Source organism: Macrosteles quadrilineatus, unplaced genomic scaffold (assembly GCF_028750875.1).
Source record: "Macrosteles quadrilineatus isolate MER2022 unplaced genomic scaffold, UCM_ALF_1.0 Scaffold_31__1_contigs__length_1484076, whole genome shotgun sequence".
Classification (NCBI taxonomy): Eukaryota; Metazoa; Arthropoda; class Insecta; order Hemiptera; family Cicadellidae; genus Macrosteles; species Macrosteles quadrilineatus.
The window spans coordinates 1148172-1174153 of NW_026542624.1; the positions used below are offsets into that span (position 1 = coordinate 1148172).

General features: G+C 36.2%; 1 protein-coding gene across 1 annotated transcript in view; it reads left to right on the top strand.

Moving 5' to 3' along the window:
• The window catches only part of LOC129005720 (uncharacterized), a 114845-nt gene that overhangs the window by 84878 nt on the left and 3985 nt on the right, over positions 1-25982 (top strand). The window contains exons 3-10 of the mRNA XM_054434702.1: positions 866-1018; positions 16601-16711; positions 20756-20895; positions 22391-22535; positions 23181-23290; positions 23905-24171; positions 25069-25314; positions 25663-25892. Coding sequence (XP_054290677.1) covers positions 866-1018; positions 16601-16711; positions 20756-20895; positions 22391-22535; positions 23181-23290; positions 23905-24171; positions 25069-25314; positions 25663-25892 — 1402 coding nt within the window. The remainder of the gene's footprint in view (positions 1-865; positions 1019-16600; positions 16712-20755; positions 20896-22390; positions 22536-23180; positions 23291-23904; positions 24172-25068; positions 25315-25662; positions 25893-25982) is intronic.

A 25982-nucleotide genomic window follows, 5' to 3' on the forward strand; every position in this document is an offset into this window, starting at 1 on the left:
CATCCATTGTTGGATCAATAGCCAATAGGTTCTCTACTCAAGGATACTACACGCCTTGACACATGTCATATTATCTGTACCTACCTAGGAACAAAATACCGTTGGACATTTACGTTCCCGAGCAAACAAACACCAGTCCCGTACGTTACCGCCATTTCCCGCATGCTGTCCATGGGTCAGTCAAGATGACGAAGCAATGACTGGCGACTGGGGATTTATGACTACGGCCAGTTTTAATGTAACATCGCTTAATTGCGGCCAGTTTATATCAAGGGCGACGACCCATGGTGGCTTACATGTTCATTTGGGACGGTCATCGTCTTTGAAGGATTCTAACATTTTAGGTTTGATGAGTGGTTAGACCAGGTCCAAAAAGAAGTGTACATTTTTTCTAAAAACAATTATGTCAGAGAAGAATGTTTGTGTAGAGCAGATTGATAGAAATATCATTTTTCCAAATAAAACCGATTCTTGGTTGAAGTATATGTAGGACTTTGGTACTTTCTTACTTAGGTGATCACAATAACCGTTATATGTTTTGGCCTCGTCAGCTAAACCAAACAATTAGCATGGACAGAAGAATACCGTAATCTCAAAATGTGTACGATAAAAACCAAGCAAACTGCATGAGGGTTCTTTAGTTTCCTAATATTCAGTTACACACACAAACCCCATCTGCTGCAACCAAAATTATGCACATCCCCTTACACCAAGACCACTAAGAAGCAGGCAGGAACAGGCTAGGAGGCTAGGAGCACTAACGCTCCTTAATCCGGAATATTCGGGACTTTGAGAAAGACATATTACTGCAGACGAGATAACCAATACAGACTTTGTTACTAATGTATGTTTTCTTTTCTTTCAGACGTGCCGTGTTCAAGCGAGGTATGTGTAGGCCGAAGTAGTGGCACGGCCGCCATGCTACCTCAGCCAGCGTCTTCCTTGTGCTCCTGTCAATGTCTTCAACACCTTCCTGTCTTCAGGGACGACCTTCATATCTGCGTCGACGATATTCACGGTGAGTACTCGGTGTTTACGCCACAGAGGACAAGTAACACATCAGTCTTGTGACTTGGGTGCTGAAACTCGGTCAATGATTCGTTTAATCAATTAAACATTGCCCTTTTTCTTTGGTAAAACACTGAGTAAAATAGATAAAATAGCCACACTAGGTAAAATAGCCTGACTCCACAAGCAACACAACAATTGGGTTGGAAAGCTTAATTTAGCTAAGTAACAAAATGAGTCCTTATAGTTTTTGTCTGCAAATTCCCTTTTAAAACATTTAAAGACTTCACAAGGGTCACTTGGCTACAGATAATTGTTGCAATTCCATGTAGAGTATGTGAAATTGGTACACTATTTTTACTATAAAAGGTATAAAATTACCTGAGTACTGCCAGCACTATTTTTAGTGCTTTATAAAGCTCCTTGGTCTAAATATATAATTACATGGTAGTATTTTTAATTTAATACAATAAATTCTTGAGTATAGGGGGTCACAAATTGTTGGAATGAAGTGCAGACAATGTTTAAAATTAGTAAAACCCTATTCAAACAGATACCAAGTTGCATATATTCCAAGACAATTAGTTGATTAATAGTATAATATGAGTCTCAGTAGCCTATTGGACTGGTAGGAAGAATACCAAATCTACGTTTTTTCCTTACACCAAGACCTGAAGTTGAGATGTAGTCATGACGTACGAGCGACTTCAGCCGTTGACTTGGTGAAGAGTCTTCATTCTAGTGCTTACATGGCAAATGTTGGAGTTTTGTTCCAGTCATGGTCCTTGAGGCTCTGGTTTATCTTTCAACAATTCCGGTTACACTATAGCGGCTCTAACATTCCTTCTTACCTTTTCGTAAAGCATGTAGGTCAAACCAGATAAATTTGATGAAAATAATTGAATTGATCTGAAAGGACCAATCCACCAGTCTACATACGGAGTTTACAGAACATCAATCTTGTTTTAAAGTTCATGTCTTCCCAAGTTGTACAGAAATTATTCAAGATTTGTGCAAAAGGCAATTTCGCTATGACAAATGGACGTCTGCAGTTACTTTTGTGTTTGTGAGGTCTCATTACCGCTGCCATCAATAACATGTGATGAGTGCAGTAATGAACCTGGACCCTCCAGCCATTGGTTAATGTCGAGTCACGTGACTTGGTGACAGTCCAAATTTAAAAGGTCACGAGGTTAAAAGTGGTTATAGGTGTTATTTCGTGGTCACAATTACATATTAGTCCAGGAATTTTAGGGATTCAAATGCCATTCGACCTAACAAATTCGAACTACCTAGAAATTTTGCACAGCTGTTAAGTAAGCCATGTTCTTGAAAATGTCAAAAGTCCCCGGAAATCCCTGCTGTGCTTCAGCCGCCATCTTGGAAAATGGCGGCCAATTTTCACTTTTTTGACAATATTTCCCAAACTATTGGTATTAGAGAATTTTTGTAAATACAAAAGTTAAAGAACGTCTAAAAATACACAATTTGTATATTACAAGGTTTGCTCTATCTCTAACGGCTATTGAGATAAATAATAAAAATAGTTTTAAATTTAAAATTCCCATGTTATTCTTATGAAGGAAAAGAAAATTGTTGCAGTTTGCTTATTTATGGATATATTTTTATCAAACTTGGCAAACTTATTTATTTTATACTAAGCTAATGATATTTAACATAATTACACACTTTATAACCCTTCCAATAGCAGTAAACGTAGTACTTGTTAAATTTAAAGTTATTTAAATAGGGATTCTATCTTTCATTTTTAGGTATTATTTTAATAAAAACCCAGGCAGGCAAATGGAAATTCATTTTTAGACACGATTGTTAATTTTTCCTTATTAGTATTAAAGAGAAATGGAAAATAGTGGCCGATTTTTTTAAATGACTCCTTGATTGTCAACATTATCAAAAATTACCAAGAGCTAAATAATATTCGCTACTGAAAATCTTCTTCAATTTCTACTTCACATATTGCGCATTTCATGTTTAATTAAATGACACTGGCATGGTTATATATATCACACAACGTTAACAATGTACACAGAAAAATAATAAAACAACTTCAAATAAACACGAACACACTTAAGCCTTTCGTTCTTATTAAATAACTTCAGAATCTGTAAAACAAACAAACATTCTCAGCTATCATACTTTATTATACTGTCAGCTGACTAACAATGAACAAGTCAAATATTCCTGTAAAAAAAGTGCTGCCAATATCAATAAACAAAATACAAACATTTTTTTTCAGTTTTTAGTAGCGAATATTAATTAGCTCTTGGTAATTTTTGATAATGTTGACAATCAAGGAGTCATTAAAAAAAAATCGGCCACTATTTTCCATTTCTCTTTAATACTAATAAGGAAAAATTAACAATCGTGTCTAAAAATGAATTTCCATTTGCCTGCCTGGGTTTTTATTAAATTAATACCTAAAAATGAAAGATAGAATCCCTATTTAAATAACTTTAAATTTAACAAGTACTACGTTTACTGCTATTGGAAGGGTTATAAAGTGTGTAATTATGTTAAATATCATTAGCTTTGTATAAAATAAATAAGTTTGCCAAGTTTGATAAAAATATATCCATAAATAAGCAAACTGCAACAATTTTCTTTTCCTTCATAAGAATAACATGGGAATTTTAAATTTAAAACTATTTTTATTATTTATCTCAATAGCCGTTAGAGATAGAGCAAACCTTGTAGTATACAAATTGTGTATTTTTAGACGTTCTTTAACTTTTGTATTTACAAAAATTCTCTAATACCAATAGTTTGGGAAATATTGTCAAAAAAGTGAAAATTGGCCGCCATTTTCCAAGATGGCGGCTGAAGCACAGCAGGGATTTCCGGGGACTTTTGACATTTTCAAGAACATGGCTTACTTAACAGCTGTGCAAAATTTCTAGGTAGTTCGAATTTGTTAGGTCGATTTTCCTAATATTCTTCCACTATATGTAATAATTATGTTTTCAGTATTGCCAAGTTCAGAAACGCTGCTTCTAAATGCATGTGGTCAATGCTTAGCTACTTCTAGTCTAGCTAGTGAGCTAGACTAATAATTCAAGTTGTTTATACTTTTTTCTACTGAACAGAAAATATATTCTAGAACCTAAATTAATAATCTAGTTATTTTCATTTAGTCAAAACGAGAACTCAGCTTAGTAAAGTCTAACCTCGCTCTACACTATTGATTTCATCTTTGTATCAAAGTGTCAATCTCTCACTACTACATTTAAAAGAATTGAAACTGATTTTTGTTACATTAAGGGTTAATCCTATCACAGTATACAAATAACTTAACTTGTTTTCATCAAGTATAGTGTAAACTTAAATAGCATGCCTAAAGAGAGAACACACACTATAATTACCACCGTTATGAATATAAGGATAAAACTATTCCGTGTCGCGCTTACCCACTCACAACATATTTTGCGTAAACTATTTGAAGAGTGACTCAATATTACTTTTCCATGTTACCACTAGTTGAGGACTTGGAACTTTCGCAGTCAATGAAACCTTCGCAACACATCTATATTCCTTAGATTGTCGAGATGATCAAAATGCCCTTTCCCTACCCGCTCCATTAGCCTACTCTCCACAAAACAAACTGCTTTCTTCAGACGAGTTCTGAGAAGAATCGCCTTGTCTGGTGTCATTGAAGCTCGCTTGGCTTGACGTTCTGCAAGCTGCAAGTGAAAGTTAAACATTTCAAACTTGCACTTGTCTCGCTGAGTGCACATTTGTGTTAATGGGGGATTCAATTTATTGTCTGTTGATGAACGCTGTGTTGTATATTCAAGAAACGGTTGGTTTAATTCCAAATAATTGAAATTTATCACTATATTTGGAAATACATGAGTCAAACTGTAGGGAGTCAACAGATAAGGATTGTCATTAGATGAAAAATCAAGTAATCACAATCCACAGTGAATTAATGTTTACGGCCCAATTTGACTAAGGTAAATTATTTGAGGGGTTTTCAACTTTGGTTAACTTATCAGCTTCCCAAAATAATGCCTTCCAACTGTAACGATTTCGATTACCCTGAAATCTTTACTGCAGTCATAAATTCGAGCATTAACTAAGTATTCGTCTGCTAAAATCTGCCGAAAATCCGCTCTGATAATTGAATTCGTGGAATTCGCCTAATTAGCTGTTCTGGGTTTTTATACTTTGCAAATTCCTTTCCCTTCAAGGTTTCCTGAAACAGTCGCACAGTTTTTATGTCTTTTCTGTTAAATAACACATCAACTAAACCCGCTTTTCGATATTTCGGGTAGTTAATAGAGATATTTAACAAATACCAAACCCGGATACAAATGTCATGTCAGTCCAGAGAACTCTTTGTGTTTTTAAACTGTGTTGCCATAAGGAACAATTAGGTACGGATTTGTTAAAAAGTACTAACGTTGTTTGACGTTTATTGGTGGTCCATTATTCCATATGTATTTTATATTCTTTGTGATGAATGCTCAATTAAAATTAAATTGAACGAAAAACAACTTACAGTTAACTATTGCTTCTTTTATGTCACGTCAAAAATTGTGAAAGTATCGAAAAATAAAAAGAGACAAATATAATGTAGAATAGTTATATTATTTCAATGGTATAACACATTGCGATTGTCTCATTCAACTATATGCTCTAATTGAGCACATAGCTACTATTATGAGCTAATTTGTTATGATTATCGATATAGATGGGATGTATAGTTAGTTGGTAATAACATTTATTGCAATGCCATTTTAGTCTCTATTCTAGGTATCTTCCCTCCTCCGCGACTTTACGCCACAAAAATGATCAGAACAAAAGAAACTATTATGATTCCGATCGTTCTGGAGCATTCGGATTCCATCAGAGTCAGACCAAAGGTCACTAATAGAACATCTGAGCCCGAAACAGTGTTCCGGTGGAACAAGATGTTCAGCTTATCACAGATAACTATCTAGATAAGTGGATACGAGACCTCAGACAAGGGCGGTTCCCTGATTGTATGTAAATGCAACGGAACTTGTCCCGCAAACCGGAATATAGTTGCAACCTGCAACCGATTGTGTGCATATAAATACTGGCTGATTGGAATGGCAACACGTATTGCAGATTTACATAAGTCGTGTTGTGTTGGAAATTTACTTAGCTGTAGTTAGATACGCTTTGGGATCATGTTTGTAAGTTATGTTTCAACATTCTTTCCAGATGCTTAGCAACAGTGCTTAACAATCTGCAGTGGAATCAGGAGAAAATTTGAGCAAATTTATTGACATTTGAATTATTAACTTATTAAACTAACAGTCTTGTTTTTATTAGTATATTTCGTACCTAGGGCTGAAAATCAGGTTTTGCTGGCTCGAGATAGTGTTTAAGTTCGAGACGAAGTCGATACGAAGGCCAGGCATTACGATCGAGCTGCAAACCATTTCGATCCGTGATACGAACACTATTTTTCACCACACTATACTTTATTACCACTATTCACCATAATACTAATGCACTCTGATAGTCAACACAACTACAACTTTAAGGTTATGTGAAGAAATAATTTGAGGAATTAGCAAAAATAATAATAAATAGTTGCTAGGCAGCGGTGACAATAAAAAAATTTTTTTGCAATTCTATGTATACGGATTGTGTATTTAATATGCATTAATGTTTTAAGTAAGCGGGCAGCTGATTTTGCAGCCCTAGGGATGTAAAAACCTGCTCGGTCCCCAAATGACGTTGACAGCTGGCATGGTCAGCAAAACGTAACTTTCAGCCACCAATTAACGTATGTAAAACAGCTAAAAACATCATAGTGTGGTGAAAAGTATACTTTCGTTAAAAGTTGTTTGTCCCTGTTGGCGTTGACTTAACTATTGACACTATTCATGAAAATTTAGCACAAAACGAATACGGTATAGTTTTATTTTATTTAAAATTATGAATAAAATATCAATTTTTAACATATCTTACCCTCATGGTAAAGTGTTCTGTGTAAAGTAAATTATGTTCATCAGAGTATCTCACCAATTTTCATAAGACATATTTGTAAACCTACACTAAATTATTGCTCAAACAATCCCACCGGAGTAGTGAACATTCCCAGCAGTCTCAAACATTAATTCAATTGCCACTTACCATGCAATTAATAGATTCCATCAAGTACCGTACAAAGAATTACCTGAAATCGGGAACACCGTAAATTGCCGCAGTTAGGAAAAATCGGAGAGGTTGACCGAAGGCTGTTAAACAGGTAAAACCAGTGTACAACGTATTACTCGATACATCTAGCGTTGGGCGAATGTGTGTCGGCAAAGTGACGAATCGAGCAAAAACTATTGCTTAACGAGGAAGGAATTGGCGTAATTGTCGAAGTGCGCCTCGCGGGCTCAGCGCATGCGCACTAGCACTAGTCCGGCCACTGCGCATGACAGCTGACTGAGGACTTGAAACTTGGCGCGGTGGTCAGTTTTTTGCACCAGCTTCTTGCCAGAGTTCATGTCTACTAGTGTATCCAGAACTGGAATAAATAATAGGCCGTAGTTTCCTCAATCGGAGCGAGTGTTTCAGATAGGTTAATTGAATAGTCTGGTAGTTGTTTGCTCTGTTTTATTGAAGGGTGATTATCATTTATTACACTTTTCTAGGTTAAGCAGCCAGTTAAGGATTTGTCATGATTTTATTTCGGGAATCAATAGGTTTATTTAATACTCGATCGTTTAAAGTATAAAAAACTTTAAAAATAATTAAAAAGTTCTTTTGATATTTTGCATATTTTCAAAATAATATCTTTGAACCCAAAATATTATTTTAAACTACTGTTTTTTATAAATAACAGTTTAACGATTTAAGTACTGCATAGCGACGTTTGCATAGTACTGTATGATACGGGAGTAGTACATGAAGCAAAATTTATTACAGGAGTTTTATTCATAGTGTTCTTAAATAAAATAAACTTTAATACTCATACACATGTGTCTTTCTCACTGAACTTCAATTTCATTTCTTTTATTTTTTTGTATTATCGTCGTTATCTAGAGCTGTTGTATTTACATATATTATTTTTACATTGGAGTTGCATTGATATTAATATGTTATTTACATGTTAAACTTTTGTAAATTTATTTTAGTGTCGTATTGGTATTACTTCTACTCTTGTAAGCTATTTTACTCTGAGTTATGTGTCATTTGTTTGTTATAACTCTTATTTTCGTCGCGCAGTAAGTGTTAATACAGTAGTTACTTATTGTACATTTTATATTCCTCATGAATATTATATGCAGTTGAAATAACAAATAAAAAACAACCCTCAATAATAAACAGAAATGGCCCTATAACAAACCCCTGAGTGACTCCAGTAGTTAACATGGCTCTGGAGCAAATCATTGATGGACCAAATTGAAAATCAACAAGCACACAATGGGGAATCCCAATTCCAGACAACAAAGTTCTCGGATGGGTTTTTGAGGACATTATGGCTCTAGAATATATCCTTGATGGTAGCCATTGTTTACTGGCAAATACATTGAAACAGATCCCTGAGCGACTCCAGAGGTACGCGTGCCGACCACGTGACCAGCGGTAAATCCGTCAGTCCGCTTGTTATGTAAATGCCGCTGATCAGCCGAACCTCTTCATTGCGGCTGTCACCCACTTTTTACAACGATCGCAATTATTTACGACTTCGGCGGCGAATTCCTCACCATCGTAAACCATGTTATGTTTGACACCGGTCAACGCTCCCGAGTTTGTTAGGCCCTCATTAGCAGAGTTTTGAGTTATATCGCGAGTTTAGAGAAGTTTAATTCAGGTCACGATTTATGGAGTTAATTTTCCAAAAGCTCGTTTGCACAGATTCAATTAAATGTGTGGCTAAAATTTAAAATAGGTCGAGATTAAAAAATTGCGAGACAGAAATAACATTTAAGAGTAAAAAATACAATTTATCTCAATGTTTTGTATGAAGACATACACTAGCATGCTATTCAACTTCTCTGTCTACCTCGTTTTGCTACGCATGCGTTTTTAGAACAATAATTAATTGGTCAAACAGGCATACGGGTTTTTACACTTAACGATTGAAAAGAACGCAACATCCTAACAACTATCATAAAAGAGATGTCCTTCAACTAGCACTCTTCTAACGTTTTGAGATTGTTCTCCGATTTTGGATAATCTCATTTATAATCAAAATTTCGCTGTACGTTTTGATATTGACAAATTGAACATATTCATGAAGTTTCTTTAATATCCATATAAAAAGGAAACTGTCTATGGCTTGCAGAGCAAAACAGAACTGCTGAAATTATATTATACTTGTTCATCTTACTGGACGAAGGCAGATGGCTTCTACAGTTCGTGGTCAATTGACTGTTCTGTCATGGATAAAGTCTGTCCTACAAACCCTGCCTCGGGGATTTACCATCATCAGGAGAATCAGGATCTGCAATCTCTCTTGGTTTACCTTGGCGCAATTAGGTTTATATGTCTATACTGTACTTCACATTTTTGGCCTTCTGTATATTCCTAGGATAAAAGGATGAAACTTGCAAACTCAAAATCTAAAAAATTCGGTCTTAGTTAAAGCAAAAACGAACGTTTTGCCAACATTAACCTTAATAGTTTCCATTATAGTTACAAGAAATCACAACAAACAAACTAACAATGTTAGGTTAAATATTTAAGGTAGGCTAATTTAGATGAATAAAATTAAGAAACAAAACTTGTTCTACAGCAGACCGATAGTTTTTCCTATCAAGGTTCAGTGAGAGTATTACTGTTACTTCGAGATGTTCGCAGTTAGTTATCAGGATTACATCAGCGTTAACTTTTACCCACTACACAACCAAATGTAAATCAATAAATGTCCAATGTAAAAAATGTCTAAAACGTCTATTATAGACCTTTTTCTGGTTTTAAATACTGTTCTTGTAATTTTACTTTGAAAATTCATAAAAGAAATCAAATACCATCTCTGCTAAAATCCGAATTAAATGTCTGGGGGATATCTATGACTTCCATAATGGTATATTTTCTCGCAGCTAAACAATCTTCTCCAAAATAAACACTCTAGGAATACAGTACAGCTGATTGTAAAGCAAGACCATTGAACCACAATCATTTCACAAATTTGTAAATCAGCTGCTAATTGCCTGAGGATGGCGTGCAGATTCCACTGTAACAGGCGAAACGTCGAGATTACCCGGAGGGTCTAGCAAAAACTTGTTTCATTAAAATAATTACAGGTTTTCGATATGCACTATCTACCTCGTATTAAGAGAAGACAGCGAAGAAGTAAAGAAGTGGTTATGGCAAGGGATAATTAGAAATAAATAAACGATCGACGCGGAGGTTAAGAAGGAAAACCGGGATTCTGGAAGATGTTTGATAAGTAGAGGTCTAAAGGTCTATTCGCGACGTGGTGCGAGTAATTGTGAATTGGATTTATAAGCTGTATGATTTATTGCGTAAATCAATTAACATGTTAATAGTTTTTAAATTATTGTAATTATAATTCCGAAGTACTTATAGGTGTTGGATTCAATCATGTTTAGGATTGAAACTTAGTTTGATTTTCTTTTCTCTTACTTCTATTTTCTCGTTACTATTCATGCACACTATTTTGCATTGTAAAATTATAAGTATTAAAGTTAGTTAGTCTTAATAACACGAAAACAACAGTAGTGCTTAATATTTGCTTTGAAGATTTTGATGATTGGTTAGAAAAGGTGGTTTTGGTTTATGGGTTTTACGCTAGTCTTCTATTTTTGTACAAAGCACATTCTATATCATTAATCGATTTACACTCGTCGCCTTTTATTCATCTACAGCTCATTCTACATGACAGCGTGTCGTGCTATTGTGATAATTGATTAAGATAGTTAATGGGAAATATTTGAGCAATCAGTTAGAAGCCCTAACCATGTCGTAGACCGACAAGTGATCATTTTACAAACCCCTTACACATATAGGTTTAACCTGTTTAACCTAATTAAATATTATTCAAAGGTGTCCGAAGGAATTAAAAGTTGTTTTATGTGCTCAGCCCTTTTAAAATCAGCTGTCTAGCACGTACCAGTTCATGAGCAAGGGTAGTCAAAAGTTGAGCATTTATGTTCACCGATTTTCTTACACCACACTCTCGTCAAGTGGTATAGATCAGACAGCTCGTGTGTCTATTAGAGCAGCGGATAGAGGTCACTCCCGGACGGGAGAGATTCGGAAAAGAATCCGAAGAAAATTCGATTGGTCACTCTATAGTTGTGGAAGAGGTTAAAGACCATTTAGTCGTGGGGGTCAGTGCCGCAGTGCCGTCGAGGAAAGCGTGTGTGCCGATCACAAGTGATGCAACTATAGTGTGATTGTTGACGGAAAGCGGCTGGCTGAAGGGTCGACCCTACTCACACACACGCAGGCCTCACACACACAGACGTAAGGGATTAGGACGGACGTGGGACGGACCATTGTCCTGCCGCGCGAGTCATCGCTGGCTCACGGAAATTAAACTATGCATTTTTTTTAATTTTACGTTTGTTAAAAAATCTGGTAACGCTTTTGACTTAAGCTCAAAATGCTTAGTAAAATGATACCAAAAAATATATATTTTGCTTATAAAGTGTAAAAGCTACGAATATTTTAACACGCTTTGATTAGCTAGCTACTTGTCATAACCATTTCGTGTTTGGACTCATTTTTCATTGAATTAAACAACAAATGTATTAACACTAACCATTTTACTGTATATCTAACATCAAATGAATTGCAATTTTGAGGTATCATACAACAGATGTTATATTTCTACTTAGTGAATAGGGGATCGGGGCTTTCAGGCTATTAGGACGGTGGTGAGTGTGCGTGCGTGAGTCGGGTCCCTCGCAGGTAGGGCTGAGCTCCAGCCGCACTCCGGTAAAAATCAGACTATAACTATCGACCGATCGCCATTCTACTGCGTGTTTGAAAATGAAAGAAATACTACTACAGTACTGTATTTCTGTTTTAGTTTTTCAAATAACTTCTACGGTATTTAAAAGATGCTCTGATGAGTGACGCTCCTTGTCGAAACTTAAACCTCTGTTGAAAAACTAAAATATGATGGGTTATCATTCCTGGTTGTCTTTGTTTCAATCATTCGTAAATTTGATATCACGAAGTTTATTAATTGATTTTGTAAACTTTTGGCAGACTTCTCGCCCAACAGTTAGTTCTGAAGTCTGTTTTCAAATGAGTTTCATTCCCGGTTACGCATGCTTGAGTAAGCTAATTTGGATAAAATGTTTCTCTTTCACTTCAGGGTGAATTTTAAAGTGGGAGTTTTGATAATACCAAAAAAGCAAAAGTTGAAGTCGGGTTTTATCAGAATAGTTTAAAATTAGGAAAAAATGAAATATGCAAGAAATGCTAAATCGTGCCTAAATGCTGGAGAGAAACATGGATTAAACTAATTTTCAGCTGGTCCTAAATAATAAATGTATAGTAGGCCTATCACGAGTGTGTGTTTCATCTTTGATTTTATACGGTTTATTGTTTTTTTATAATTTACAGACTCTCCATTACTCCCATTGACATGTACATTGATTCTCCATTTTCTTTGCTCTTCATTTATGCAAATATTAACCTTTAAGTACACTAACGTAATACAAATGTTTAAAAAATAAATTTATTTCATAGTACTGTAGTAGCATGAATCGCCAATCCAAATACAGTATATATAAGCGAATAATTTATCCCACGAATCAAAAACATTGCGATAATATATTCCCTAATATCCTACCTTTCCACCAGTGACCCTATAAATCGAGTTAAACTTTTGACCCAGACTACTTTTAATGGCTTCTCGAAATATATATAAGCTTGTAAATCACAGGTGGCGTAAAGGTTACCGGCTAGTGGAGAGCGAGACAAGCAATTCACACATCACATATTTATGGGACGAGTTGGTCCTCGATCCGTGAACGTGCGATTCGACCGTCCGCCATTATATTTAAATTGTAACTTAGGAGCTGCTCATAAATTAACCCTACATAACGGACTTAATCCGGTAGCAGATTATGTAAAGTTTTCTAAAACGTCTGAGAACGGCCTATAGGTAAAATGTGACTGCAAACTTTACACAATAAAGTGTTAAAGCTTTAAATCACCGAATTTTAAAATTGGGGAAATGTTATGTATCATTTTTTGTTTCTTGTTTATAAACGTATGAAATGGATTGAACCAATACCCTTAAATGGTCCAGACTAATCTTTCATCCCATGGGGAAATATGAGACTTTTTTTGTGAGTTTTTCAATTTTCTATCGTCTAGTCCCTTGCATCTCCTCTATTCGAACTAGCTATTCTCTGTCCTGAAGGTATGTTCAAACGTTAATGGCTATCTACGTATTTTACATTTCGGAATGTTCATTTTAAGTTAGAAAAATGTATTGCAAACAAAGTTTGTCGAAACCGATTATTACATTATTATACATGGATTAAACATCATTATACATGGATTCAATGATAACATAAATTCGATTAAAATTATCACCTCAAAGTTTGATTTTAATCTGTCTAACGGAAGGCACACATGCTCTAGGAAATTTAGTAGAAAAGTGGCAGACATAGACTATTAAGGAGCCAGTAAATTGTGGAAGCGGTAAATAAATTTACCAGTAAGTGGCTGTAAATATTAAATTATTTACGTCTCTCAGAACGAGCATAAAATTACCCAGGAGTTCACCTGGCAGGGTATAACATGTAATATATCGGTATTTATGAATATTTCCACACTACCGAGAAAACGCATTTTGTTTAGTTAAAACTTGGAATTGCATACCTGTTTTTTTTTATTGTTAACAGAGTCAAAATTACATACACAACCAATAAACCTTTGTCTTGATAAAATAACTGAATGTAATCAAATATTTGTTAACACTCTTGTAAATTTATCAATCAGAATGATTCATTTGTGAGCAAATGCTTGTTCTTTCATATTAAAACCAAAGATTTAATATGATTTATTCTACTATAGCATAAGGCAGGAAGTTTTAAGCTTGGATGGGAGAAAAGTTATTCAACATTAACGTATAAACATGAAATTAATGTAAATAAAAAAAGTAAAATAACACTTAAAATATTTATTTTTACTTATATTGGTTACTTACAGGATGGTAAATACACAAGACGGTAAGTTGTGATCGATATAGATCGAACTACTACAATCATCATCAAACCCAATAGGTAAACATGAAATAAAAATATTACGGATTTTAAAAAAGAACGAGAAGTGTATTCTAGCATTATCCAGAGTCAATGCTTATATTCCAACTCATTCATTCGACTGCATTAATTATTAATGCGTGCAGGAAAATCTCCATTTACACATTAGACATGTTTAACTCGTGTTTCTGTTTTGAAATCTTGCAGCACGATGTAAATTCACCATTACGAGACCAGTTTGAGTAATTATTATTCTTCAGGTTTTCGGTTTTACTGAACCTCCAAACGCGAGGAAGGTTGTTTTATTGAGTGTAAGCCCACTAATATATTCAGAACACCGAACTGCCCTAAATACGAATTACAATCCTCCAGTCAAAACAAAATCGATGTTCTCGTTTCGATAAAGGTAGTAGGATAACGATTCGCTGAATTAACTCGTTGACAACTGAATTCTCTGATTAACATATCTGCACGAACCAAACAACGTCTTCCTTGATTTATCTTTAATTATTTCGTTTCGAGGTTCGATTAAAACCGCCCAATTAAACGCAACCGTTTGATGTTAGAGTTGTCCTGGTTTTTTACTTGTTAGAAGAGTAAACTTGTTTGTGGTGGGATTCGTCTTTGAATCTTAATTGGGCCAGAGACCTAGGGCAGACTGGTCTTCGTATGTCGACGAGTAGATTTTTTAGTTAAATATTTTAAATTGTATCGAGAATTTAAACTTTTTGTTTGTCTTGAAAAAAAAAATAGAGCGTGAATAGAATATGGTGTTATTTTATTTTGTGGGAAAAATAATGGGTTTTGCACCAGTAGTTTAGACTTTCTGGAGTTACAATGGTTACAATACACTTTGTTGTATATCTCGGGCATCGTGACATTCGATAGAGAAATCAATAAGGTCACTTTAAATTGGATCCTACCCTGAATACCCTAGAACGTCTAAGTGAAAGTAAATGTAGACTATTCATCGATTCTACGTGGTACTTACTATCTCCATTTTTCAGAGACATTTATAAACTAATTTTATAGTTTACAGACTAAGGTCTACTCCAACCACCGAGAAATTCCTAACAAAATTCAAACACCTACAAAGATAAGTAAAAAAAACAAAAAAAAAAACAGTGTTCAGGCCCAAGATCCAATACAACTATGAATAGGCCTACTATTCATCGGTGGTATATGGAACACTCACTAAAACTTCAATCTGAGAGAAATTGATCAAATTATTATATTTTGCAACAAAATCCAAGCACGTATAAGTGAAAGTGAATGTACTTTATTTATCTACGGAACGTGAGAAACAAGTCCCATCTCTCATGGGTCAGCAGACGTTCCAAACAACTGTGGGACCCGCGGTAGAAACCGACCTTCGAAACACGCACAAATCACGCTCACGAGATTCTGGGCCAGATTTGGTTATGGTTCGGTTTTAATCCGTGTTTTATCAACGGTCTATGGTTTTGGGGACAGCATCTGCTTGGTTATTACCAAGCATGTCGGTAATCAGTAGTTCGCCGGACAGATTATTTGATCATGGGAAAGGTAGCCTATGTAGCTTTGTGATAGACGCAAGTATTAATCGACAGGCGACAGGCTTTTGATAAATTAATAATCCTTGTTTAAGGGTAAGCTAATTTGGCCACTAACAAAGCTATTACATGATTCATTCGACCTTCAAAAATTGTCTTTTATTTTTGAAACTGAACTAGACATCCCATGTATAAGACTAGCTTTAGTATATTTTGTAACTTAAACAAAACTAGTCGAATGGGTCACTGACAATGATCTGCTGACTTAATTGTATACCCTTTTTTGAATGTATTTACTATAGTTTATGGGTCGCAAAACATGGACAAGCTGTTTTCAGGATAGTTTGGTGGCCTCTCTTGATATTACATTGACTCACTTTGTCGGCACAGTTACGTTGTTTATTTATTTATTCCAACGGTTTCTCCATTAATACAATTTTGTCACATTATGAACTATACATAAGTAGCAAATAATAGGTTAATATCAGTGGTTACAAAAATCGTGCAATAATAATTGTTACGTTCATCTTGATTCCAAAAATGGGTACAACACAGACATAGCTGGGATGTCTACTTCAATGATACCAAATATTCGTCGTTCATCCTTCTCTCATATTCCTTACAAGTTGCCGCTATCCCGATGTATCCAGATACCAACCACTTGCAGTACCAAGACTAACCTTACAAGTAAGACCCCCAGTTCCGTAAATTACGTGAACTCTAATCCCTAATACCAGCTACTTATTGTAAATCACTTACTTACTTGTTGCTACTTAGTATTTTGTAGCAATTCATGAATGATGATGTTGGTAGGTGACTTAGTCAATAAGAATTTGACTGAACTCTTTTCTGACTTGAGTTTTTTTTTTGTTCCAGAATGTCCCCTTGCCTCTTTCCAGTCCGGCACGACTCAACAGAAGATCCCCTTCGTGTTCCTTCCCCTCAGAGGCCAGATAGTCTACCCTAGCGCCGAGATCAGCTTCCCAGGTGAGATTGGAGGAAGTTGGCTTAGCGTCTATCGTAACTGAAAGCTTGAGTGATTTAAAATCTCTCAAGACGTTCTAGCAATGTTTAAATTCCTACCCACCAGTTCTGTAGAAAGTTTGTATTTGGGACCTTTAGAGGGTAATTGGTTGAAACTGTAACAAACTCCATTACATTGTCACATTGCATCATTTTTTTACTGTTTTACAATCAAAAGCACGATTTTTAGAGACCTGGTAGGCCTACAAACAACAATGGAAGTTTATCCCAAGGAAGCTGGTTAGTTTATAGTAGAAAGCCGACATCACGTGCGTGTGAAAACGAAAGTAAGGTCAGGTCCCGTCTCTTGTTATATGATGCATCATTATACGTGATCATGGTAATAACGGGGTGAGGGTGTTACTTTGTGGAGCTACTTGTGTAACGACTTAGCTACTGTTGACGTTTCAATACGGAAGCTAAACCGACCAGAGCTTTGAGTTTCCGAGGAAGAATATTTCGTTTGATCAATAGCATTGACTTTATCTCTACCCTATAAAGTCACTGGCAATAGCTTAGATAAGGTAATTAATTTAATTTGCTATTATAATTTAACAAATAAAATCAGATATAATCGTAAAGCCCTTGAAAATGCCTTTTAGAAGTGCACTGTGGTTAAATATTTGGAGGAATTCTTAACTTGTGATGAGAAATCTCTTTCCTACCAACACTTTCTCATTGTTTAATTGGTTTGGACGACTCTTAAATAGACTCTTGGAGTTAAAGCACTGTAATTATACGCTTTAGTGAAAAGAAGTTCTAACTATGTTTGATTTCCAAATAGCTTATATGTAGGCTAACTTTTTTTATCAAAATTAAGGGTTCCTGTAATTTATCTTGTGTAGAAAAAGTGAATTCTTTACGTTTGTCTGACTGTTTGTTTCCGGTAAAAGCTAAAACTACTAAACAGGATATACTGTACTAATATTGTACACATGGGCCATGAATCAGGTCGAGTAATAGGCTTGATCGGGCCACGTCCCTTCGAAGTGAAACCAAGTAAATATTGTCTAGTCTCCATAGCAACAAAAATAAAACCAGAATGTTTACGTTTGCTCTACATTTACCGTGTTGAGACATTTCAAATAGTTTAGTGATGTTATTCTGCCACACAGCCGATTGAACTAAACCAAGGATAGTTTTAAAACCTACTTTAAAAATAATCAATTGTAACCAATCCTCGGCTCCCATCAATAAGTAGTTAACCTTAACCATCACCACTTCATATCTACCACCCATGTTGACCACGCGTAGCCATTTGCCATTTGCATATTTATACACCATTACTAGCCATTGCGCCCGTGCCCTGTACCCATTAACTAACTATCCTACCATCTGGTGGAGGACACCCTTTCAGTGGACCTGTACTGTCGGCAAACGCTGTGAAAGATACAATCACGGTTAAACTGCGGTAACATGTAAATACGGCTAAACAGGCAGTTAATGTGGTATTGAATGGAGTGAAATTACCATGGAAATCTTGCAGCTTGTTGCCAAATTGATTTCCTAGCATGGATTGCTGCGTGGGCTAGTTTGTAACACGTTTTCAGAGCGAGGTTAGTAGTTTGAGTGGTTGCGGTGTTTCCGAGGTGTTCAGCCTAAAAGAATGTGGGGAAATTATGAATGAAGAAATTAACCACGATTGTTTATGAAAATTAATCAAGTACTAAAAAATACGCGACAATCAACTTGTGTCTTTCGTGACGAGTAGTAAGCCAGACTTTTGATTGAAATGGTAAAAACCACACGAAGCGTATTAGAAATAATAATAATAATAATAATTATAGGCCTAACTAATACCATAGAGTAGTACCAATAGTGCCATTGAGTATTGGATGCTGAAGTAGACCTCCTCTATATGGAACACGTGTGTGGCCATTTTGTTTAGTTCATTTAAGAAAATAGCTCACCCTAAGAACATGTGAGCCAGTTACAGAATGCGCTGGGGTCTAAAATTATATTTTCTACCTTATGTATTGTTGCTGACCAAGTGAATTGGTTACTCATAACAGTTGCTATAGCTCACCAAGTCATTCCATTAGTTTGACTTTGTTAAAAAGTCTGTGTATTTGACAGAAATTAGGGATAGATCAGCACAATCTGTGTATGGCCCTCGTCAGCTACGACGATTTTGATTTTTAAAACTGTCATTGTAAGTCACATTAAACAAAATGTGGCATTAAACAATGTTATCATGGTGTTAACATTGTAAAGTGTCTACTGTAGTTTTACTTTTTCATTTCTTTTCAGAAACAACAAACTTATAAAATTATGAGTACTTTAAATTTAGTAAAATGCATAGCGATCGTCCGTGTTATGTAAGCGGTGAAATTACAATGGACAAATCGAATCCCTGCAAAACTGTAATATGTAACAGGTTGCATTCAAGAGTACAGTACAGAAACGATTATATGTGTAACTGCTCCAGTGATTCCGGTTCCTGAGCGCTCACAGCTGACAGATCATCTGCTTCAGTACCGTAACCGCTCCAGGGTAACTGTTCCTCTCGCGTATCTGAGACGCAGAGCAAGTGGTGGATTTTCCTTGTCCAAAATATATCACTTAATTACAGGGCGCGAGATTTCCTCTAAGATAAGCTGTGCTATTACACCTAATGTGAATTTATTGTATGAAATAAATGCCATGAACCGTTCTGATCTTTGGGATAGAAGAGAAATATCATTCATATTTGATTCTAAGATGTATGGTAAACATAACTATCAAATTTTGATCAGTTCCATTTTCATTTAAATTAGTTAAGTGATATTAATTTTATATTTCCATACTAGACCAAAAACAGTTTTAAAATTAATCAAAAAATAATAGCCCATTAAATAACAGTGTTACAGCAGCTTTTAAGTTCAAAGTTGAGACTGAGAGCACATGTTTAACTTATCACAACAGTGAAATTCGGTAGAAGAATATTTATTTTATTTTATATTTCAATTTTTAGAGATATAACATTTCAGTAACTGGAATCTAACTTAAGTATAAGGATAGACAGACTTGTAAAAAATATTTTTATTCATGGATAGCTTTTGACTACCGGTAATTGTAGGTTCGTTTGATGAGGTGTTAGACAAAGTTGAATTTCAGAAGGGGATTCCAAAATAATTTACAAACAAAAAGACTGAAATTTTAACTGTCAGAGGGGAGAGCTGTCCAGTTTATTTTGAAGTAATATAGAACTACGAGTCTGCATTGTTATACAGAAATCAGCACATTACACACTATATGTGCAGAAACAGTCTGTATTTGATATAAAATATAAAACTAGCATCTTATTGCTGGCTCTGTAGTTGGGGGGGGGGGCTTGAAAATAGTTTTAAAAAGACTATTTTCTATTTGACTATTTTAGCCTGCCAGAGGCCATGACCTGGTGGTGGCTCACAGAATATTTTTTCACCAAAACTGAATTTCACTGATATTTAATCGGTTGCGAGGGTGTCAATTTTTTGGATTGCCCAAAGCGTCTACGAAGAATGCGCCATATAAATAACTTCTAATCAGGGATCGGAGGAGACAAAGGAAAGATGATGTCTCCACAAGCGCCAAAAATGTTTAAATGTCGGCGCCATTGCACAGGTCGTTCAAACTTATTGTAGTACAAGAGTTGGTATTTATTTAAATCAATATTTTCCAAAGCAACTCAATTTTGACCCCACCTGATTTCATCCCGAAACCTGATTGTAAACATATTTGATCAAATCTGAAGTAAAGAATTCTGGCCAGCAGGTATACCTCTAATACTATTCTATTATTAGAATTTAATTAAATAACTTATTAGCTAGTTTCCTAGCCTCACCAATTGAATCGCAGAAAACAATGTCCTTCAAGTTGAAGCATTACTACATATTTCAAAGGCTACTGAGCTCCATATTTTAGAAAAAGACTAAAGAGGCTACCATTTCCTCAATTCTGTGTCGGATTAATGGTTTTGTCCCTATCGCCTTTGAAATCTCTGTGTGAAATTACCTTTTATTTTTAACAGTGATGTATTTTTCCCAGGTTCATTGTCACCGATATGTGTTGTGTCCGGGTCACAGTTCCTCACCAGTCACGGTTGGGCAGATCTTCGTTCCAGGAACGGTACTCAGTCAGAACCACCGTTCCGTCTCTACCGTGATGAAGGGAGGACCTTCCTTCAGGTAGAGTTGACCAACCTTTTTTTAAAGTTGCCAGTGTAAAGATAATTTTGTTTAAGTTTATGATTTACAAAACTACTTCCTCGTGAAGACAAGAGGATAAAGATTTTTTGAAATATGTAGCAACTAGATATTGTTAAAAAATATTGTGTTGGCCGAAATGCTGTATACTAAGTCTTTTGTATTCATTGTTGTAAGAATCTTTAAGAGTGCCATCGTAAGGCATAAGATCTAATTCATCCGTTGATAAATCTAGTACCTATTATAAAAAAGCAGGGGCAAAAATGACGATAAAAAGGTCAACGAATCAATCATTGAAGAGGACACAAAGTCATAAGACAGCTTCAATGAGTTTTTATAAGATTCAAATTTTCCCGCTGCCCTACCGACACTTGCAGCAGTATCATTCAGCTTGTTGAAGACATCACTTTGTAGACCTCCCACTAACGTCACGCTCATTTGGCTCAACCAAAAACTACATTTCTCTGCCTTTCCTGTTGTATTGCCATTAACGGCATAAAATCCAACTCTGCTCCTTTAAATTTTCAGATTTGAAGGAACCGAGTCCAATAGGTACTATTTATTTAAATAATTTCCGCTTAAATCCGGACCCCCAAAAATCCTGCACTAACCTCAGAGTATAACTCAACACCAAATTCCCTTTAACATTCAGTTGTAATATTTGCCTCTCTGTCTTACAGAAAAGAGCCATCACATGTTTCAAGCCCTCCGTGTCCTCAACAACCATCATCGTCCCTGCTCCACTTCCACCATTGCCAGACTATATCTTATCTGACAGGGGCAGGCCGAGACCGAAGCACTTCATTCAAAAAGTCGAACTATTGCACACCCCAGAGAGTTGTTTTATTGATAGACCATACAGATTCAGGCATCCGATGAAAGCCTGTAGTCTTCCAATTAATTCCTTCTCGGGAAGGTATTTGGCACCTCTTACCAAATTGCCAGGAGTTATCCTTCTAGTACCAGAGGGCTTTTCACAATCAAAGAGCAGGTGATCAGCTGTCTCCTCTGACCTACCACAGTGACTACAAATTTTCAACAACAAACAAGCCCATTCGTTGGATGTAAATGTTTCCTAAATCGCTCATGGAAAATACAAATTATCAGTTCCACTGTTAGTTTAATTCTTCACCTATCTAGCCTCAAAAAGTCAAAGGCAACCCGTTTTGAAGGCTTAAACAGGAGTAAGCTTGCTAACTCTGAGGGGAGTTTCAACCCAAAGTTTTCGGTGCCAAACTATAATATTACTCCGTTATCTTCCCATCTCTAACCTACCTCATGCACTCCTATTTCCACAACCTCCAAATTTCAAGTCTAGAAACTACCGAAATGCATGTCCACCTCATTTCCTGAACGAGGAAAAGAGAATGCCCAACCCACACTACAGTACCTCCAAAAGTCATCCTTAACAACCTCAACCTGATGTCCCTTGCACCTTAGTGATGCTCCTACATTCATCTTATTTGGTCTGTTGCAGTGGCTGGGAGACTCAGAGTTAAGGCTCCACATGGAAGGTCGGCTACTGATGGTTCACCTCATGTGTAAGGATCTGGAGAACAGCACCAACATCTTCATGCCTTGTGTCGCCTTCAGAGTTGCAGGATCTCCTCGTAAGAATTTATGTACAGCAAACAATTCTAGACCACAAAATAATGTGAATTTATAACCACTTCAATTATGTGGTTATAAGCTAGCTGTTAATTTTTCATTTAAAATCAGTAAACTAGAGTAAAAGGGCAGAAAATCACGACTTTTGTTTACTCAAATTAATTGTAATTACGTACAATAATTGGTGATTTTTTAAACAATTTTTATTTTTTAACTTTTAGTAACCATTTATCCAAACTTCCTTACCTATCTAGGTAAGTTAGTGGCTCAGTGGGGACAGACCAGCGAGCAAGGATTACCATGGTTATTGTCCATGGCATTCCTTGCTTGCTGGGACAGACTTGAGTCCATGGCAGTGATGTCTTGGATTGTCCAACACTAAAATGCAGTTTAGTTCGTTCTTTTACAGGCTCACCCTATGCTTGATACATTCTACATATAGGCCTGAGACTAATTATGGACCGGCAAGTCAAGGTTAAAATAAACGCCAACCTTGTTTTATGGAAAAATCTCCTTACTTTTAACACTAAATAACAAAAACAATTATTAGGCTTTCTCAAAAATATCTAGTCACACCTTGCTTCATCAATTGTTTTCTACCACAGGTAGCATTGAATCAGCCCCAGTCACACACACAAACTTGCCCTCAGGAAGTGGAGGGGTGGGTGTGAGAGAGGTCTCCTTCTCAGCTGATGCTCATGCAGGAACCAATAATACCAACCCGACAGAGTACGCCGCCATCGCTGTCTGCTCAGTACTGCTCGGATTGGTACTGAAATATTTTCATGAAAAACTATCTTAAGGTTTTGTCTATTAGTTTTAGAAATTAAGTGGGTCTAAGAAATACAAGATTCTCACTATCTAGACTTTTGAGATAGCAATGGATACCTATCTGTGTATTTTATGCTAACTGTGATTTCAAAATGAGAGTAGAATGGGGTGAAAGGATTCTTGTACGTTTGTTACTGACTAAGATCTCTTGTTTTTTTAGACATCAGGACCATTTGGAAAAGCCCAATGATCAAGGACTAAATTCTGTGTTTATTGTAGCCTAACCGTGGTAGAATCTACTGAACACTTGAGGCTGAATTGACCAGCTCAAACCCAGAGATGGTTGAGGGTCAGAGGAAAGGAAAATATGATAAAAACCTAATGCTTATGATCTGAATCCATGGATTCTACTAAAGACAAAAAACCGAAGTAACAAAGGGGGGGGGGAGGCCAGTTTGGGTTCCCATTTCTTAAACCACCCCCTAAAATAATCACTGCTGGAAAAATGTGGTGTAATCCTTTATAGGTACTCTATGAAGTATTTAGGCTACAGCATTTAGATAATCAAGGGTAAAGTTTACTATTTGTTATAGAAACAAAATTTGATTCCAGGTTTATGTTTCTTCAGTGCTACTCTACTTGCATTTGAGGAAGCGTAAGAGGGAAGCGTTAACTCCACTGCAGGGGGATGAGAGTGGGCCTCCTCCTGGCGCAGGGGGTGAGGAGGGAGTGATAAAAAACAACCCTCTGTTACGACATTGTCACGACAACAGTGGCTACGTTAGTGACGATGACTGCTGCTCCGGTGTCAATGATGATGATGATGATAATATTGAAGCACTGCCTGATGACGAGCCTGGAACGCCGCCCCCTACCAATGTGAGTCATCTAGGTCTTTATTAGTTAAAGGAGTTTTAAGGGCATCTAAGTTAAATGTGAATGCCTTAGTATTGATATTGATGCCTTTGTATGTATTGAATGTCTTAGTTTTGTATTGTATTGTATTTGAAATACACTGAACCCACCGACTCAGTGGGTATGGATGTATTTCCATTAAATAGTGTTACACTGTGTAACACTACAAATGTGTTTTAACATTCCAAATTACACTGTATTAATGTTAATCTAAAACTTTCAAAAATTTTTAAAAAATGACTTTTTCTTCATTGTAGTTTTAAATTCATTTTAGTTTACGTTCTTTAAAATAAACATTCCTCAAAGATTTCAGATATCTTACTTATACTTTTCATTGAAATGGCAGCCATACAAATTAGGTATTTTAAGCCAAGTATGAATGGAGATGAGTGTAGGATGAGTGGCGTGATCTTGTAGTCTTGTTAGTGACTAAGGCCGACATATTCCTTATACACAGCTGTTAATTAATAACCAATACCAAAACATTGTTAGCTGTTGACCCATAGCCATGAATTAATTAAACATTCAATCAATTTCAAAAATATACTTCGTCAGTTAAATGAAAGTAGTCACATAGTTGATTGAAGAAATTCTGGTCGGAAATATTAAGTGTAATTAACCTCAGGGATGGAGACAAACCCATCTGTAAAATACGGTATCAAGTACAGGTAGTATAATCCCCCATATAACCAGATATCCTTTTGGAATGGTGAAATGAAATGTCTATCACCCTATCCAGAAACTTGAACCATGGCAAAATTTATCAATGTGGTCAATTAAACAAATTAAAACTCAAATATTTACTTTTGTTCAAAAACTGGGTATTCCATTGATGAAATTCACCTTTTCAACCTTTTCTAGATCCAAGTGACATGTGCCATGGTCCATCCGTGCACTCACGAGATGTTTAGCTATGAGAACTCAGTTCTCCCCGACATCCATCAAGACTCAAGTGCCATTGAGAGATTGCCTGAGGAGAACGTATCCATTGTAGAGACACCCGAGGGACGCGAGGATCGGCCAGAAACTGTGAGAGCCATTGCAGCCGCCAACACCCGGAGGAAATTGTACTTCAACCCGGCCTTCTTTGACCTGGAACTGCTCTTGGTGAGTCTCAATATATATTGTGTTTCTGTTGGCCTTATAGGGTCCAAAAAAAATGTGGGAATGGGAAGTGTCTAAACTAAAAATCTTATTTTCCAAGCAAATAGGGATTTTATACTATACTGGACACAGTCCACAAGGAGTCAAAAGGAAATCTAAAATGATAGCATAGGTCAATTAATTAAATGAGCTGTCTATATTAGGAAACACAGTGCCACAAACCTGACCTGAAAATGTACATTGACTTCTTAAATAAATAGACTAGCATTCACCATCATCGCCAACAATGAACTTTAAACATAGTATTTAGTAACGTTTATTCAAGTTATAATTTAATTTCTTCCTGTTCAGGCACCTCCCCCAGCAGCTCTTGAATTCCTCACCAAGATTCGCGAGGTGATTGCCATCGCCAAGCACAAGATGGCGTCCAAGAAGTTCCTGCCAAGTCTGTTGGGTATCCCTGAAGAGTGTGATGGAGTGACAGCTGGTAGAGGTTGTGGCAGCGTAGCTTCCGGCAGCGTCAGCGTCGTAACCGTGAGACAGAACCCGGGCAGACGACGGAGTTGCGAGGGTTGTCCAGGGTGAGATATACAAGTAGTCCCTTATTTTTTGAGGAAAAAGCATTTAGCTTAGAAATGAGTTCAAAAGAATAAATGGATGCACAACTAACT